Source organism: Strix uralensis, chromosome 2 (assembly GCF_047716275.1).
Source record: "Strix uralensis isolate ZFMK-TIS-50842 chromosome 2, bStrUra1, whole genome shotgun sequence".
Taxonomy (NCBI): domain Eukaryota; kingdom Metazoa; phylum Chordata; class Aves; order Strigiformes; family Strigidae; genus Strix; species Strix uralensis.
This window is the reverse complement of record NC_133973.1, coordinates 50,988,219-51,005,840: the sequence shown is the minus strand read 5'-3', so window position 1 is coordinate 51,005,840 and position 17,622 is coordinate 50,988,219. Positions and strand designations below refer to the sequence as shown.

The 17,622-nt window shown below is 39.2% G+C and overlaps 1 protein-coding gene across 5 annotated transcripts in view; it reads right to left on the bottom strand.

Moving 5' to 3' along the window:
- The window catches only part of SH3KBP1 (SH3 domain containing kinase binding protein 1), a 238,498-nt gene that overhangs the window by 151,199 nt on the left and 69,677 nt on the right, over positions 1-17,622 (bottom strand). For 4 of the 5 annotated variants that reach the window (XM_074858676.1, XM_074858679.1, XM_074858678.1 and 1 more), the window contains one exon: positions 1,236-1,359. In XM_074858676.1, the coding sequence (XP_074714777.1) occupies positions 1,236-1,359 (124 nt within the window). Of the gene's footprint in view, positions 1-1,235; positions 1,360-1,631; positions 1,651-17,622 lie in introns of those variants that run through there. The other variant, XM_074858680.1, reaches the window with a different exon arrangement.

Below are 17,622 nucleotides of genomic sequence, written 5' to 3'. Positions count from 1 at the left end.
GAACAGCCTTGGTCCCTAGATAATTTCCCAACTACTCATATGGTTCTGTATACCAGCCATGAAAAAGAGTAATTCTTGGTAATTTAATTCTGCTGTTGCTTGAAAAACCTATGACCCAAAGCAGAAATGTTGGATGTGCCTCCAGATTCAAGATGACATTACAAACTCAAAAGACAAAGCTTTCTGAAATTTATTTCCAATTTTTTCTTTCAGAGGACATCATCCCTTACAAAAGAGGTGGGGATTACTCCCCCTCACATTTTAAAGGAAGTCATTTTGTAAATGTTGTTAAATCTTTCTCACTTGCAATTGCAAACCTTAGGTTTAAGACCTCTAGTCAAACTGCAGCTCAAATACAATATTTGCTGATAATATGGAAATTTCCATATGCATAGTCCTAACAGTATACAAGACATGCCAAAATGAAAATTACATTACAGCAATGATTAATGACAACAGATTATTCTGTATAAGACAGCAAGCAAGAAACCATCCAGTGAATTCTCCAAGAAAAAATACAGCCCATCTCTTGCACACAGCCAACTGTCCTCCCACAAATGGGACCATCAACATAACCTAAAGAAAAATCCAGCTTTTCTATTGCCAATTTTTTCTTTTGTTCTGATATTTTTGAGAGCAGGACTGGGAGCTAGGGAAAGAGACAGAAGATCTGGAGGCTTTCATTTTAGCAGCTCAAAAGCCTACATAGGAATCTGCATTGGGAATCAAGCCAGACATGAAGAACACACATTCCAGTCTGAAATGGAAGACAGTGATAGACACTTCCCAGGAAACTAATGCATTAGGATTTATGTTTTCCACTTTTTTCTTTTTTTTAAAGTTCTCTGTCAGAACCAGTCTCTGTCCCAGATAGAACATGAATACATAAATGTGAACTGACATCACTGTGCAAAAACCTCCATATATGCAAGCTGTCAGTTTCTTACTTTAATAAGCTTTAGTAATCTCCTCATACAGCTTTTCTTAATTAAATGTATCCAGGAAGGATTTCTTTAAGAAAGGGATGTCTGTGCAAATTAATGTGGAAATATTAGACATAATCATGCATCTATATGCCAGTCTAAGAGGACAATGAGATTTTTAATTTTTTTAAATTATTCCTGCTATGCCTTTACAGTTAGACTCTAGCTTTATTTCTAGAAACAAGGAAGGTTTACACTTTGCTCTTTTAGAGGACTGAACTTAACCTGCATTTAAGCTTCCATATACTATACCTTTTTTGTTGGTTCTAATAATTGTCTCAGACAACAATAAAGGGCTTCCATTGGAAACTTCATTTATAGGCTTCTCTGGTGGTTTGTTGGCAGTATTTTCTTTCTTCATGTCCTTCTTTATTTCCTGCAGAAGAAAAGGCAGGTGGAGAGGGAAAAGAAAAAGAAGAAACAGTTAAAAAAAAAGGTATACAAAATATTAGAATATTCTAAATCTCAAGCTCCGAAGATTTCTTAAAACTTCTGTGTATACACCTCTGCATATTCTAAGTTGAAATGCCACAAAATGAAATTAATTTTCAGTAAATCTTCCAATGAATACTGTTTTTTTTCTTTTTAAAAGAGGTTAATTCCTTATATATGTGTGAAAATTGTAGGACAGCTTTGCAAATCTCTTACTAAAGATCACCAAAGCTGAAAGGTAGGCGGTCAAAAAAAACTAAAACAAACCAAAAAATTCTCAATTTATCCATCAATAAGCTGTAGATTTGATGTACAGGGCAGAACCGGGTACACTGCTCCTGATGTAAAAGCAGTTAAGTCTGCTTCCCCTCTGTCAAGAAGCCCACAGAAACAACCATAGCAGGAAGAAAAATATTAGCTAGGAAAATATGACAAATGTTACCGTAATTGGCAGAAGCATATAGAAAGCCTGCTGACAGAGCTGTTGCTAACACTAATACATTTTGACACAGCTGACTACCTTTTAAGGAGATCAACTTCTTTGGCGGCACACAAAGAGTTTCATGAAAGTAAACCCACAGAAAACAGCTTCCCAAGACTTCACAGTTAGTGCTTGAGAAGATGCACAATAACCCTGTATCAGCTTCTTAGGCAGACTTTGAAGGCCTCTAACTGCTTCGTTGTCTATATCTATTTTGCCAAAGCATCCAAAATATCATAGCCTTTCATGCTTGAAACACCACTGAGGTAGACAAGTAACACTACCTCCACTTTATAGACAGGTAACTGACACACTAAAGAGTCTAAACCATTTGTTTGTAAGCATGTACCAAAAAATAAGGAAAAAATAAGTTAAGTTTTGGCACCAAGCTTTGTCCTAGGTCAGGACCGCAGAGCGCTGGGAGGGACCTCACGAGGTCTCTACTCCAATCTCTGGCCCACCTCTGGGGTCAGACCAAGCTGTTCAAGGCTGATTGCCCAGTTGGATCTTGAAAACCTCCAAGGACAGAGATCACACAAGCTCATGAGCAACCTGCTCCACTGCTTGACTGCCTTTATAGTGACAAAAATTTCCCCTATACCTAGTCTGAAACTTTCTCTTCAAGTCCCAACTGCTCTCTTGTGTTCTTCCCATCAGGTGCCACTGTGGAGGGCCTGGCTCTGTCTTTTGGGTAACCTTCTTCTAGGTAGTGGAAGGTCATGGGACATGTGCTCCAGCTTCCACAGCCACAGAACTTGTTCCAGTTTATCAATGTCTGTCTTTTACAAAAAATCCACATCCCATCCACAAAATGGGATGCTGTATTCTAGATGTGGACTAACGAGTGCCAGGTAAAGGACGATTATCACTTCCCTCAATCTGCAGGCTATTAATGCAGCCCAGGATGCTGTTGACTGTGTTTGATGCCAGGTTACAAGACTGGGTCATGTTTAGCTTGCTGTCCACCAGGACCCACAGGTCCTTTTCAGCAGAGTTGCTCTCAAACCCATCAGGCCCGAGCCTGTATGTCTGCCAGCAATTCCTCATTCCCATGGACAGAACTGGTGTTTGCCCTTGCTGGATTTACTAAGGTTCCTGTCTGGGTCCCTCTGAACATCAGTTCAGCCTTCAAACACGTCAGCTGCTCCCATGATTTGGTGTCATCTGCAAATTCGAGAAGATCTTCTACACTGAGCAGGTATCAGGGACAGCAGATAGATTCAGACAAACTTTTCCCCTTGTAAAAACCTCTACCTCTCATCCTCCCTTTCAACTTTCATACATTCACTGTCCTCTTCTACATCCCAATGCAGTAGCAACTTCCACCATCCCACAGCACTGTACCACACAGAGGAAATACTGTAGATCTTATTTAGGTTTCCAACATATCAGACATGAGCACTAAACCATAGAAAGCAAATTTCTATTTGAAGTTTCTGAAGTTGTTATCTGAGAAGATTGCACACAGTTCTTGTATAAAAGTGAACCACATGATAATTTAAGAATATTGCATGCATTTAGAAGAAAATGTTACATCGCTTTCTAAAAAATGGACTAGACTAATACATACAATATTCCACAAGCTTTTTTTCACAGACTTAAAAATTAAAATAGGTAATAAATGAGTCCACCTGAAGCTTGTTGTATTGAAGCTTTAAATTTATCTTGCAGCTAGGTGACAAACTTACGGTATGTTAAAAAATTATCTACAGTTTAAACAGAATTTCTGAGTCAAACAGCACTCTTGTGAACAGGACCACAGGACAACAGCCTACAGAAGACCCCATCTTGCCAGAACTTGCTTCCTGTGTGTCATTAGTGTGTTATTTTCCATTCTTTATGTCAGAATGTAATTAAATCCTCAACTCACAAATTTTGAAACTCACAAAGTTTTTGCCACTTCAGAAGTGACAGAGAAAAATATCTGCTATAACAGAAAGTGCTGTACCCTCAAGTCTCCAGATGAATGATTCTGGTGCCTTTGCTGCTGCTGACAGCTTTTTGAGGAAGCCTTGTTTGACTCCTGGGAAAAAAAAAACCAAACAGGAATACAACAAGCCAACTCCCAAACATTGGCATTTGTTTGTAGGGTGGGAAGTCTTACACTTCCTTTCTTGTCCACTATTCATAGAAAAAAAGACAGACACACATGCCGAGTGTCCAATAAGCCGAAATTCATACAGAATGTACAGCACCTTGCAGTCACCCAAATCGTCTAAGAATTGCTTTTTTCATACCTTTCTAGTACTGGTTTGGGCTACTTTTCAGCACCGTTTCCTTTGATGATCATGAGAAAGGTCATAATTTTTCATAGCTACTGCCCACAGTAACATAATGTGATCAACCCCAGCAGCATGAAATTACAAATCCAGGAGGGAATTGAAAGGAAAAGTGGAAAAATTCTCTGAACAGCGAAACAGAAATCAATCAAGCAAAAGCCAATCCCACCCAGCTAAGCTGAAATCTTAACAGAAACATACCCATACTTAGCAATACCCTATGGGAAGCCCATATCTAAGCAGCTTAGCACACATTCTGCAGTAGAGAAGTTATGCCAGCTTTAAGCCACTTGCTCACCTTTTCAATTCCTGGTCTTAGTCTATGGCACAAGACTTAGAAACATACAAACAAAACCAAACAGAAGCCCCACACCTTAAGCAGACTCACTGCTGCAGCCTGCAGCAAACATTAGTGCCAATATTATACCCTCTGTCCTCAACCCTCTCTCCAGTACATTGTTTCTGCCTCAGTGCTGACTTCTCTTCTACACTGCTCACCCTTGGGGACCTCCGCATTTTGGGATTTTTCTTCAGCTGTGGCCCAAACAGAAGTAGGACACTGGCCCTGTCCATGACTGTTTCATTGCTAATACACCTCCTGGTCCACATCATGTAGCCCTCTCCCATGCAGTGCCTGGGCACAGCTCAGTGAATAACCCAGCACACAGGCTGTTCCCAACAGGCAACGTGGAAGAGGTGAGCTGGCAGAGGAAGGGCAGGACAGAAGGTTTTGTCATGTGAGCTGAGCTATGCCTCTTATCCTCAGGACAAAGAAAGGGACCCTAATGCTGTTAAATTCACAAATATTGACACAGCCCTTTATACATATCCCCACGCCCACCTGCTGTAAAAAACAGGTTATTACTCTGAAGCACTATAATGCCTTACTGAAAACTGCATTTCTGCTTGAAAAAGGGAGTGAAAACAAAACACAAACAACTCTGGCCACCAAGCCAGCTCACTTTATTTCACCAAAAAAATACACTGAAAATTACCACCTTGCATATTTGGTAAATGATGCAACTACAGTAGCCCTAAAAGCTTGGTGCTCTATCACTAATTGTTATAGAAATCTCTCTACATAACCCCTTCATTCTAGATTTGCATGGAGGAAAAGCCTACCACATGAGGAAAGAGTAGGCAAATAAAGCTTCCAAACCCACGTGTACCAAAGGTGGCTTTTGGGAACTTCCCCCAGCGTACTGCAAAATCCATTTTTGGTTCTGGTTTCAAGTTGAAGTTTTCAGATGGAATGTCTTCTTTAAAAGAAATAATATGTACACAAAGAAGTAGAAAGCAAACTTTCACTTAGGACAGGAAGTCCCCAAGCTGCCATGGGTAGTTCAAGAACAGCTGAATTTAAATGCTAAAGGTGGATGAATAGAAACTAATAATCCAGTTGTGAGCTCAGGGACTGATGTTTCTTGAAGAAGGAGCTTGTATATGAAAAGAGAGGAGAAACAAGAAAGGTAAGAGACTTTACTATATTATAGTGCTCTAAAATACTGGAAAAAAATCAACCTAGAATTAGCTGTCTGCCTAACAAGGACTGCAGTGTACCTCCTGACTAGGATTCTTGCACTGGCTTCTGGTGGTATTTTGACCACAGCAAATATACTCACACCCTGAACAGATACAACCACCACACACTGTGGGCCAAGCTGCCCTTGAGTAGGACAGGGGGGACTGGACAGGTACTGCAGGACATTTGTGGCGTGCTGAATCTCCTCAAAAGGACACCATGTGAGCACCTTCACTAGAAATCCCTGTGGTGACACTAGCTGGACCAGACTCAAGGACCTAGAGAGCCCTTTCCAGAACCAAGTCCATGGAGAGCCCCACACAGAGTCTCAGGAGAAGGGGCTCAAATGGATCCCAAGTGCAGCGCTTGGCTCTTCACCTCACCACAAGTGTCTCACCTACTCCTCCGATTCGTAGATGTTTCTGCAGAATGAGCAGCTGTCTCACTGACACAGCCTACCTGCAAAGAGGTAGGCTTTCACAGTGCTAAAAGCTTCAAAAATATCTCTAAACCTAATTTTTTATGCTATTTGATACTTGATTTTGGGACAGAGCCTGGTATAAATTTCCTTGGTCAAAATGCTGCATTTTTTCCTAGCCCACACAAAGATAATTGCAGGTTATTAGCAGATAATTTTCAAGGGACTATGCCTCAGGAACCCAGTCCTTAACTAAATGACCTCGCATTTCAACCACTAAATCTAAACCAGGTCCTCTTGACGCCATAGATTTTAAAACAGCTTCCACCTCTTGTGTATGTGGGTTTCAGAGTGATTCCAATATGATAAGCAGTTCTTACCAGGAAGAGGCATGCTTGATCTGAGAAATAATGAAAAAAAAGTCACTGAATTTTAAAAATAAACTTTAAGCCTGATTTGATAAAATATTACAATTTCAAAGATATTATGGGAATGTAAGCATATTTCAGAGTACTCTGAATGCCCTTACACTTTGTATACCCTTTTAATATAATGTAACTAGTCTTCAACCATACTGCATAGATGCCAACAGCCAAATCACCATGAAAAGATTATTTTCTTCTGGCAAATTTTGAAATATGGTTTCTCCAAAGAAACACAAAATACTAGAGAATACTTGAGATGGTTTTATTTGGATCTTCTCTAATCCAATCCTATATCAGTATGAGCCACAGAAAACTTGTAAGACATTTTCTGTAAGCTTGTGAGCTTTACAACATGATCAAATATTAACAACAAATTATATAGTGTGATGAAACTCCATCACATAGCAAAATACAACATATTCAAGTGTACCTGTACCCTATTAAATGGCTATTTCAACCTATAAAATTCAGAAATTAAGCATCTTTCATCTTTTTTTAAGTAAAAAGCTGTTACTCATTGACATGACACCTTTTCAAGCTGGAGAAAGACAAAAAGAGTGGTTAACAGTTTACAAAGACAAAAGTCTTTGGCTCACCTGTCATTTTTCTACTGTTGTTTGCAAGACCTAGCTTTGTTTTCAGGATTTCATCGTTCATTACCCTTCTATCTGTGTGTCTACATGCTGAAGTTTCTACTCATCTATCAAAAAGCTTCCTTTAATTTATAGCAAATCCTTGAATTAGGTCAGTCACAAAAGTTACAGTTAGTATCTGTTACCAAGTCTGAAGGAAAGTACAAGAACTTCTGCCTTTTTCACTACACCAAAGTTTCGAGAATTTTTCACTCTAGCAGTTCTGACCTTTACAGGAAACTGAGATGAAAACATTTGAGGAAATTGCTGCAACTCTTTCCATGACTGTAAAGGCAATGAAATACTATTCTGTGCTGCTGCAGGTATGAAATGCTACAGCCAACACTACATTCCTCATAGTTGTTGGGAGCCATGAAAAATTATGAGAAAAATCACTATCAGACCACAAGGTGATTTATCTATGGCTTCTACATGCAAAGGCAAAAACAGTTCTTGCATACTAGAAACAAGAGGTTTAATCAAGATCAAAGCTTTTTGAAAACAAGACACAAGCATACTGAAAGAGTTAAAAGCTGAGAAATAATGAGGCTTTCACAATTCAAAAATCTACAGCCTGTACATTGCTTGAGGCGAAATACGGGAGCAGGAATAAGAACCCAGAATCATATGCAGCCAGGGGGAAACCACGCAACACATTTGAATTATCAAAAGATGACAATGGAAACGTCAGAAGCGCTTTGACCCCTCTGAGATACAGAATGCTTTTCCTTTAATCTCTTTTCTCAAAAATCATACTTTACATTTCAAGAGACAACTGCCACCATGATTTCCTGCAAACAATGTCTGCAACTTCAAACAATATATGAATTCAATTACCCATTTATCTTAAAACCTCAAATTTTAACTCTGTTGCAGAGTACATCAAAGAAATAGTCCTTCTGAGTCATTTTCTGTGACATTTTCACTAAAACTAGTTAAGAGTTATTGAATAATTATAAATGTGCTTAGATATAAATGTAACTCTGATATTGTCAAGACTCTTGTAGTTCTACTACAAAATAAACAATGCATCCAGCAGCAAGGTTTGAACAAACCTTCCCAACAACTGAACTACCATCAATGTGAAAATTATTTTCAACCAGAAAGATAGTGGCAGCACTAAAATCCACTATGCCTTCATAGTACTAGCCTTAAACTCCATAAAGAGCAAAATGACAACCCTTCAAAGACAATAAAGAAAACACCTAGCTTTTATTTTCCTGGCTTCTGCATCACTTGAGATTCACTAGTCTTTGGTTTCTCCTTTCTAGGGCAATACCAGCTCCAAGACACCGAGGCAGAACATGGGACCTTCAAGCACCACTACCAAGACTGAGATCTCTCCATTAGCTGTTCATAACGGGAGACACTTCTCAGTGGCTCTGTCAGCAAAGAGAGAGGGAAGGACAGCTTGGAGAGCGTGCTTCCCCAGCAGTGACCCCCAGCTTCTAGCAGCTGCACAGATCCCATACTGCTATTGCACACATCATCTGAGCTCATGACAAAAGTTATGCTCTTGTTTCACTACAGGACTTCACATCCTCTCTCCTCTTTCGCTATCAGCTTATCCCAAGTTTATAGGAAACTTGTTCCCAACTGCCTGCCACGCATGTGACATAATCTTTGAAAAAAAAAAAAAAATAGGGTTACTGCTCATGAGCCTCCTGGTTTGTGCAGTACTGCCTAGTTCTGGGGTTATTTCTAAACCACAGCCTCCTAAGCCTCTCTCAAAGAGTTCTTTGGTTTCTGTATCTAGCCTTCAAAATCAAGTCTATTTCTGTGTCTCACATGACTTCTATCTGATTTACGGCTTGATAGAGAAAATAACACATTTGTTCACTGAGTTTTACATGCTGAACAGTGTATCTATTCCAGTAGTAACAGCAGCAATATTCAGAATAAAGCACATTAAGGATGAAGGCTCTGATATGCCTTAACCGCCTTTTTTTCTTGTTGTGTTCCACAAAAAACATGCAATCTTCTGTTTTGCTCCTTCCAGGTGCAAATAAACTCTTGAACGCCATCCACGTACAGTCAGAAGTGCTGCTTGCATGGCTGCTCAGGTAAGCCCACAGTGCTGCCCTTGCTTCTCAGATGGAAGGCGTCATGAACACTGCAAAGCTTCCTGTCAGGGCACTGCTCAGCTATTTACGTACGCATCTAGAACCTAGCCTGCACAACCATAAATTCATTACATAGCTGTAAGTAAAGGCTTCCACAGCCCAGCTGTCGTGTGTATTGTTCTTGTAGCATTTAAATATTAATGCTATTTTTAATTTTATTTATAAACTTTACTTAATACAGAGAAAATACCTCAAACATTTGAGACAATGTATTGGGTCACATAAAAGTATCTATGTAAAAAATTAATAGTTTGGATTTAGTGCAAACAACTTGCAACAGACAAAATTACTATGAAATGACAAAGCAACAGTTGTTACGAAAGAAAATTAACTCCTACATCCAGTGTATTCCACATTAACTGCAAAAATACTGTGCCACTGGAGGCACAGTACAATCAGCTCTTGCTTAAATTTCTCTGTGCTATTTGTGTCTGAACATTCCCTGTTTACCCAAGCCTGAGATGCCTGTGCTATGATACCCTCCCTACCACAGCTCTAAGGAGGCCACACTGCCACACCTGAATTCCTCTGTTCCTCTCCTACGCACCAAGGCCCAGTATGCTACAGCAAACCGAAACTTTTAAAGAATCTCCACGTTATTCCTTTTTTGATACATCTTTGTTACATTTTTTGTACATCCTTCTGATAATAAAAGGTATTCTGGATAAGCTATGCACTCTTGCATATGTAGAAAGCCTTGTGCTTTTAGAAAGCTGAGTGCATGTTTTATAATAAAATTAACAAAACTCTCAGATTTCTTAAGTCTTATGTAATCTTTCAGCTCTTTTTTATACGAACATGAGTATGTTTTCCTGCATCCATTCAGATCAAGAAAATCTCTTTCCATGCCCTTAGCCTCAGACTTCATTCTTCAGTTCAAAAGGAGACAGCTCATATTCACCTATATCATTTAGGTATTGTTTTTTTTTAAATTACCAAAAAAAAAAAAAAAAGAATAAAAGAAAGGGGAAAGAAGAAAAAGGGACTACAAGAAACAGCAAGGAATACAACAGTAAGAAAAGCAGGGAGCACATTTTGAAAAAATATGTACCAAATATATAACACCAATTGTCTCAGAGAAAGTCAGGAGGAAAAAAGAATACACCCTCTCCTCACTGTGGTTTGGGTTTTGGAGATGTGCTTGGCTACAGCAGTGATTAGCTTCACTAACACCAGGACAAGCAATTCATTACATCTTAATGCACTTAACAGACCAAGGCTGAAAATGATAACTAGAGCAATTAAAAAAGGCAAATAGGAGAAAGATGCTATGCTGGGTGATGGATGACATTCCAAGACACTTGATTCATCCTGACCCCAACACTGGCATGCTGAGGAGGGGAGAGTGGTCCAGGCCTGATGCTCTGTTCCTGATCTCCTCTCTAGCAGGTACTCTAACAGCACCTATGAATCCCACACCATGGTAGCAGAAAAAATGACAGTACCTCTCTCTGAGATGTTACAATCTAGGTGTAAGAAAAATTATAACTGATTAACAGAAACATCAGATGGCAAGAAGCATGAAGAAGCAAAAGTGATCAGCATGGACCAGGTGCATAAGCACTTACCAGCATTTTGTAAGCACTGTGACATGACACCTCTAAGGAAGACTTTGAAAGACAGCAAGTAAATTTGTGGATCTTTATGTGCAGGTTCCCCAGGTAGGTGAGAAGTACAAAAGCAGAAGCTTGTTTTAAATTTATTAAATAGGCGAGGAAAACAGAACTTGTCACCTTGCCAGCAGAACAGGGGCACACAGTCCTACCATCCATGTATGAGACACTTAGGAGATGGTGGTCAAAAGACTCTAAAAATTAAAGTGGACAAGTCATAAAGCTCATACAGGCTTTGCATTTCTGAAACCTTACAGAGAGTCATATTGTTTGGCTGCAGCAGGTTTCATAACCTGGAAGTCACCTTATTTCTTCCTGACACCAAGTTGTCTGCTAGCACTCACCAGTGAACCCCTGCAGCACACACTTCTCCCCAGTTTTAATCTGGGGCTGAGAGTTTGTTCTGCTTTACATATTTAGCAACGCATGTGAGTAGTGAGATCTGGGGTAAGAGGCACTGCTGCAGCAGGGATTGCCATGGGGAAGATGCTTGGCAACCAGCCTCTTTAGCTGGAGCCCTCCTCCTCCTCTCACATCTCCATTAACCCTCATGACAATGGGTGGCCAGTCAGGCTTTCATCAGTTGGATCTCCTGCCTTTCACCTGTGTTTGGCAACAGCACAGTACAGTCTGTATGGGTTTCAGCTGCCCCATGGTCTCAACACATGTACACACACACACACACACACACACAAACATCTCTGCAGGTGCTTAGAAACACATGCATGCTCCTCCCTGCATCTGTGAGTACTGTGGCAAGGTACTGTGGGGAGGCGCAAAAGGTGCTTCTCAACCAGCTTCCCCTTAGTCCAGCTCCAGCAGAGTGAAATTATTCAAGCAATTTCAGTTTTTAACAGAATTCAGTTTCTTCGTACAAGGCTCCATTTTTATCCAACTATTAGAAGCAATATTACTTTTCTTGAAAGTGCAATGTTGTTCCTCATTTCTTTGAGCAGAGAGTGGGATATGCCAGAATTCAGCATGTTAATAGTTTCCCCCCCACAGGCACCTGGCTATATTAAAAAAGGCCTGCTGTAACAGACTACAGTTTTAGAGGGTGATAAATGGATATTTTGTATAGCAGAAATATTTCTGCTGTCAGTATAAAAAGCCCTGTGCATATTACCACGTAAAGCAAGGTTAGTACGATATACAAGAAACTACCTGAATCCATGAATTTCCAGGATTGTATCTTTGTTCCTTCTCACAACCATACGATTTGAAGTAAATGACCAACACAGAAAAAAAGACAACCTACGTTCTTACAAAAAAAGCAATGTGAGACATTATCACAAACTGTAATGTGTTAGATAACCAGATAAACTATCTCTATGACACAGCCAGGTTCAGAGAGAGACAAAGTAGAACAAATCCTTTATGCAGAATCCTATCACGCACCAGATGATCCTTAACAGCAGGATTTTTTAATGAGAACATTAACTGACTCATTCAGTGCTGTGCATTGCATTTTCTGCTTAAAATCATATGGAAGAATTTTTTAATGAAAGGATTTATCTTCTCTAAATGATATGTTGTACAGCAAAAAATAAAAACAAAATAACCCCAAAAACCTGAATGAAAGTCACTGTGCTATGCAAAACATACAAAATGCAGAAAATACAGCTGCACAGAATTTCAAAATATTCATTTAAACCACACTTAAAAAAACCCTGGTGATGGTCCAAACAGCCATTTTTCTTTCCAATTAACGTCAGGAAAAATTGTACGAATTCCTACAGAAGTCTTTAATCACATAATTCTACATTACAGAATTAAGATCTGTGCCATAAAAAGGTTTGGGCAAATTACAGAGATTCCTATTGTACTTTGATAGACCTGTCTTCAAATACATGCTACTCTATTAAATCAACCCAATTACTCAACCCCCTACAGCACACAGCTATAAAGGTTATGCAGAGAAGTCCACTGAACCTATGTAGACAGGGCTAGTGTTGTGCAATTCCACTGCATGTAAAATTAAAATTAAGATTCCTGAAGATGCATCAGTATTTTAAAAGAGTCCCCTTAGCCAAGCTGAGACTTTTTTCAAGAAGAAAAAAGGGCTCATGAAAATATTTATCAGGAAAGATAGTTACAGTGTTACAGGATTTTTAGGGTTTTGTTTGTTTGCATAACCAGTTGTATGAAAGCTAGCAAGCATTAATGAAATAAGATCCTGGATTAAATCAGGGTTAATGAGATCAGGAGTAGACACATCATTATTCAAATCACACACCATGTGAACAGTATGCGCTGCCAGATTTGTAAATCGGAGATTAGAATTTAACAACTCTTCCTTCTGCAGTCTGACAGTTTAGGACTAGAGGTCTCTTCATAAATACTGCTGGCATCCACCTGCCATAGCTTAACAAGAAAATGTATTATGATTCCAGTTTTTCCCGGTGCTAAGAACCAAAAATTACAAGAGAGAACTGATGGCAGAGGCAGTTCCTCAGCACTTCTGACAGCCATGTTCCTCAAGTCTTACAACACTTACAGCTGTCAAGCAACATTTGTTATTTAATTATTTTCCTTCTTAATCTCACCTTGCTTCCTGCAAACATTACAGCAGGTACAGGTTAATTCATGTGAGTTTGGAATGGGGCCATACACCTTGTGGATTCCTTTTTGTCTAGTACAGCCTTCTGAGTTCCAGCATGTTGCTGATATCCTCATCTTCAGTGGTGGTTCTCTTTCCAGTATGTCTGGTATGCAAAAGTTTACTACAAAGACTGAAAAGGTCATTTTTTAGGGGGGGGAAAAAAAAAAAAAAAAAAAGAGAGATGAAACTGAAAAGATTCAGAGCAAGAATTTTAATAATCCCCATTAAAAGATATCGCAGAACCATGGAAATCCCTTTATAAAAAGTAGGCCACATGTTTCTTTGGAGGTATTAGACTTAATCCTAAGGACTTGATATTCAGAAAAGATAGCCCTATTCATAAAGTCTTAAGAGCTGGGAAAGTTGACCCAAAGCTGAAACAATAGGTGTCAAAAATTCCCTGGCTGACATGGAGAAACGCAGCAGCAGTCCTGTACACTTCAGACTACTTTCTCTTAGTAGAGTGGAGGTTTCTTTTCATGGTAGAACCTCTAGGCCCTTATATGTTGTGTGCTCTTTTACAGCTGTGAAAAAGGAGCAAGCAGGCAAAAGGAGATGCATGGGTCAATCTATTCAAGCACAACAATCTTCTACATTTTCATCTTATCCAAGAGAAGGATGGATAAGAAAGGAGGTTTAAAGAATGCGAACAGTAGAAATAACCATGCTCAACACTGATCCAGAACAGCAAAGAATGCTGTTCAAGACTAAAAAAGGTGTGATAAGTGCTACAACTGCCTGAAAGAGTTTGATATGCCATTGGTATTCATACGAGAGGTGCAGCCTAGCATCTCAGATGGGAAAAGATTTGGTGACCATGATCCTCACCTGAAATTACTCAATCCCATAATTACTGAATGTTTGCAAAAGAGATTGGCATGTTACCTTTGAAGTAATGCATCATACTGAAACTACCTTTGCAGTTTCTCAACGTAGTGTTTATTCAGCCAGCATGAAACTAAACAAACTTATGGATATCAGAGCTACACAGGCTCATTACCTTGTATTAAAAAAAAGGTAGAGGACATATTATGGTCAAGTCCACATGAAAAAAACTGATGTGTATCTACCTAGCACACTCAGCAGGATTCCTGTTTACAGATAAGAAGAGTTGCATGAGAAAGTATGATCTTTGTTTGGGTAAGTCTCCTTCCAAGCAGAGCCAGCCATTTTATGGTGTTTCCCAATGTGACATGTGGTACCAGTATGCATGAGGCTCACTGCTATTAAAACTCCAACTTTATAAATAAGACAGGGGTGAAAGTACTGATTACATAGTTCTGCCGAGGGGAAAGGAAAGTTTGAAGATGAGAGTTAAATGAAAGCAAGCAGACAGCAGGTGCATAGGAGTCATCAAGGATGAAGAAATGGTGCAGTCTGGCCATATATAAACTCCAGGACTGACTCTTCTGAATCTGCTTGCCTTGTTGAGCATCACTGAACGATGATGCAGACTGACTCAGCAAGCAGAAACAAGATGATTTCAGGAGCCACAAACTCCTATTGAAATTGCCTCTAAGTACTTTTTAATTTAAAAACTTAATACATAAGTTTTCATTTTTAAATTTAGACAAGAATCAAGAGGAAAAAATTTTATATGCTATATGTGAAAAGAAGACCTCTCAGTTCATCTAAGCATTAGCAATTCTTTTTAATTGGGCTTTTTGCTGACCAACTTATCAAGAAAAGAATAATACATTTTAAAACAGTTGATAAACTCCTGGTCTGTGAGTGCTGCAGGCTGAGGGAAGACACTGAACGTTACTCCTATGTGTTGGAGGGCTCACCTACATTTCGAGTAAAGACTTCGCATAACCTTAACTATGAAACTGCTGTGTCTCCAATTATATATATGCAGAGCTATGCCTTGAAATTCTGCTAAATATTGACTTACATGACTCTCAGGAAGACAGGAAAAATGACAATACATGACATAGCTTCTGTTCCCCTACAGCAGCTTACCTCAAAAGTAGCTCTCAGCTCTAAAAGATAAATGTGTGTGTATACAAAACACAAACCAGAGAAAACTAAGCCATCAGAAAAATCATTGGATAATTAATATAAATACAAACATGTCTTGAAAAAAAGGGTGGAATCTCATTTAGCAAAAGGGAGTATCGTTCCATTTGTGACAAAGGCTGAACTCAAGAAGTTGTAGGCAAAGCTGAGCAGTTTTCTTCCAGGCAATTCATAAGAAGATTCTCCATCCATCCTGTTCCTGAAAAGGCAAAAACAAACACTTCTTCCCCCAGATACTCTGACAGCTTCTAGAAATTACAGGATATCCCAGATGTATTTATATTTAAACTCCTTCACTGCAAGCAGCTTCAAATTCAGGTGTAGGGGTTTTTTTTTACCTTTACATTATTAACTTTGACAACTCAGAGCAGAAACCACTTGGTTCCTTTGCTTTCATTGGGAACCCTTCTTGACATGTTTACTCAAGGTCAAGAAGTATACTTTATACACAGGTATTCCTAGTGATTTTAACAGGCCTTGTCATGCAGTAAATTTTTTAGGCATTTTAAGTGAGGATAACTTCCTCTGCCCCTTGGAAACAACACAAAACCTAGTAACACTCAGTCTTCTGAGTAATAATTAATGCAAAAAACGTGGCTGGCCGTTGACAATCAAAAATCACCCAGTCACACTATAAAAAGATTAATGAAAACAGAATCACTGGCATTTTAAGATGTAGCTGTTAAATACCATGAAACCACCTCCCTCACTGATCCCCTCTCCTAGCTCTATCTGGAGATAACTGGCAGACACTACATACTTGTATGTAAAATACTCTCCATAGGCTGTATTAAAATTTATTGAATATTCAAGCATTTGAAACACACACACAATTTAATTTTGATGGCCCATTAAAACTTGTCTGATTGGAAAAAAATTAGGAAGGAGCAAATATTTATGCTACATATGCTGTAATAGCCACTTCAAATTACAATTCATATTCAGCATATCACTCATAACTTTGAGTTGTATGGTTCCAATTCTTCTTGTATGAGAAACTACAAAGAAAAGAAAAAAAAAAAATCTCATTTATTTGTGGAAGAGGGCCCAGAGAGAACATCATCAGTAAAAGAACCTCAACTTGTGGTTTAAGAAATCTGTACTGAATGAGCTATATCTAAAAGCTCATTCCTCAGGAAAAACAAGACCCAAAGCCTGTCAGCACTTCTTACACTGTGAATGCACTGTTCCTCTCCCGCTGTGATCTAGGCTAGATGGGGGAATATTGAAAAATACAAATGTTATCTAGGAGAACTTGTACAGCAGTAGTTTAAAAAAAACCCACCAAAAACAAAGGTGTGCTCTGCTTTGTTAACAGTATGCTTATAATCACAAATCAACTAACAGACTACTTCAGGAAAGTGATTAACCACTCTTGACAAGGCCTGTGATGGACACTTCCCAGAATTGTGAGTGTTGGACTTGGTACAGAGATCTCTGAAAAGGAAGCTGGGATAAATACACACCGTACTACACTGAAAAGCATAAAAGGAGAAGCAATCCCTTTTAATCCCAATATGAGACTGGGAAGATACAAGGCTTGTTGAGGATATTCTACTAGAGGAAGAGGAACACGAATGCAGAGCAAGCTAGCAGCAACCATTAGATCAAAGGGTCTGGCAAGCAGCTTGAAGGCCACAGCTGAAAGGAAACCCCACACAGAGCTGGGGAAGGGGACAGGCAGTCATAAGCTTGTGCTACACAAACTAGTTCGGATGTGTCTGCACTGTACTATGTAACATACAAGTGCTCAGGTGCAAAGGTGACATTCACTAACCTGTAAGTGGTGGTAAATGTAAAGATGTGAAAGATAGGCAAAATCTCAGTAGATCAGTACACCTGCTAGTGATGAAAACAAACTTAGGCATGCTGTAGCCAGTACCCATTTAAGGAGATGACACTCATACATGCCTGTAACAGTATTTCCATTTAGCCTTCAGTCCTTTAAAGAGAATTGGCTGATCCTGTATTTTGTTGCTGGCCACCTTTCGTATGTCTTCTGTCCCTCTACCACGTGAGTTTTGCACAGTCACTGACTACTTCATTGAATTTGCAAGTATTTACTAGTAATTTCAGACCTAGTCATTTTCAAC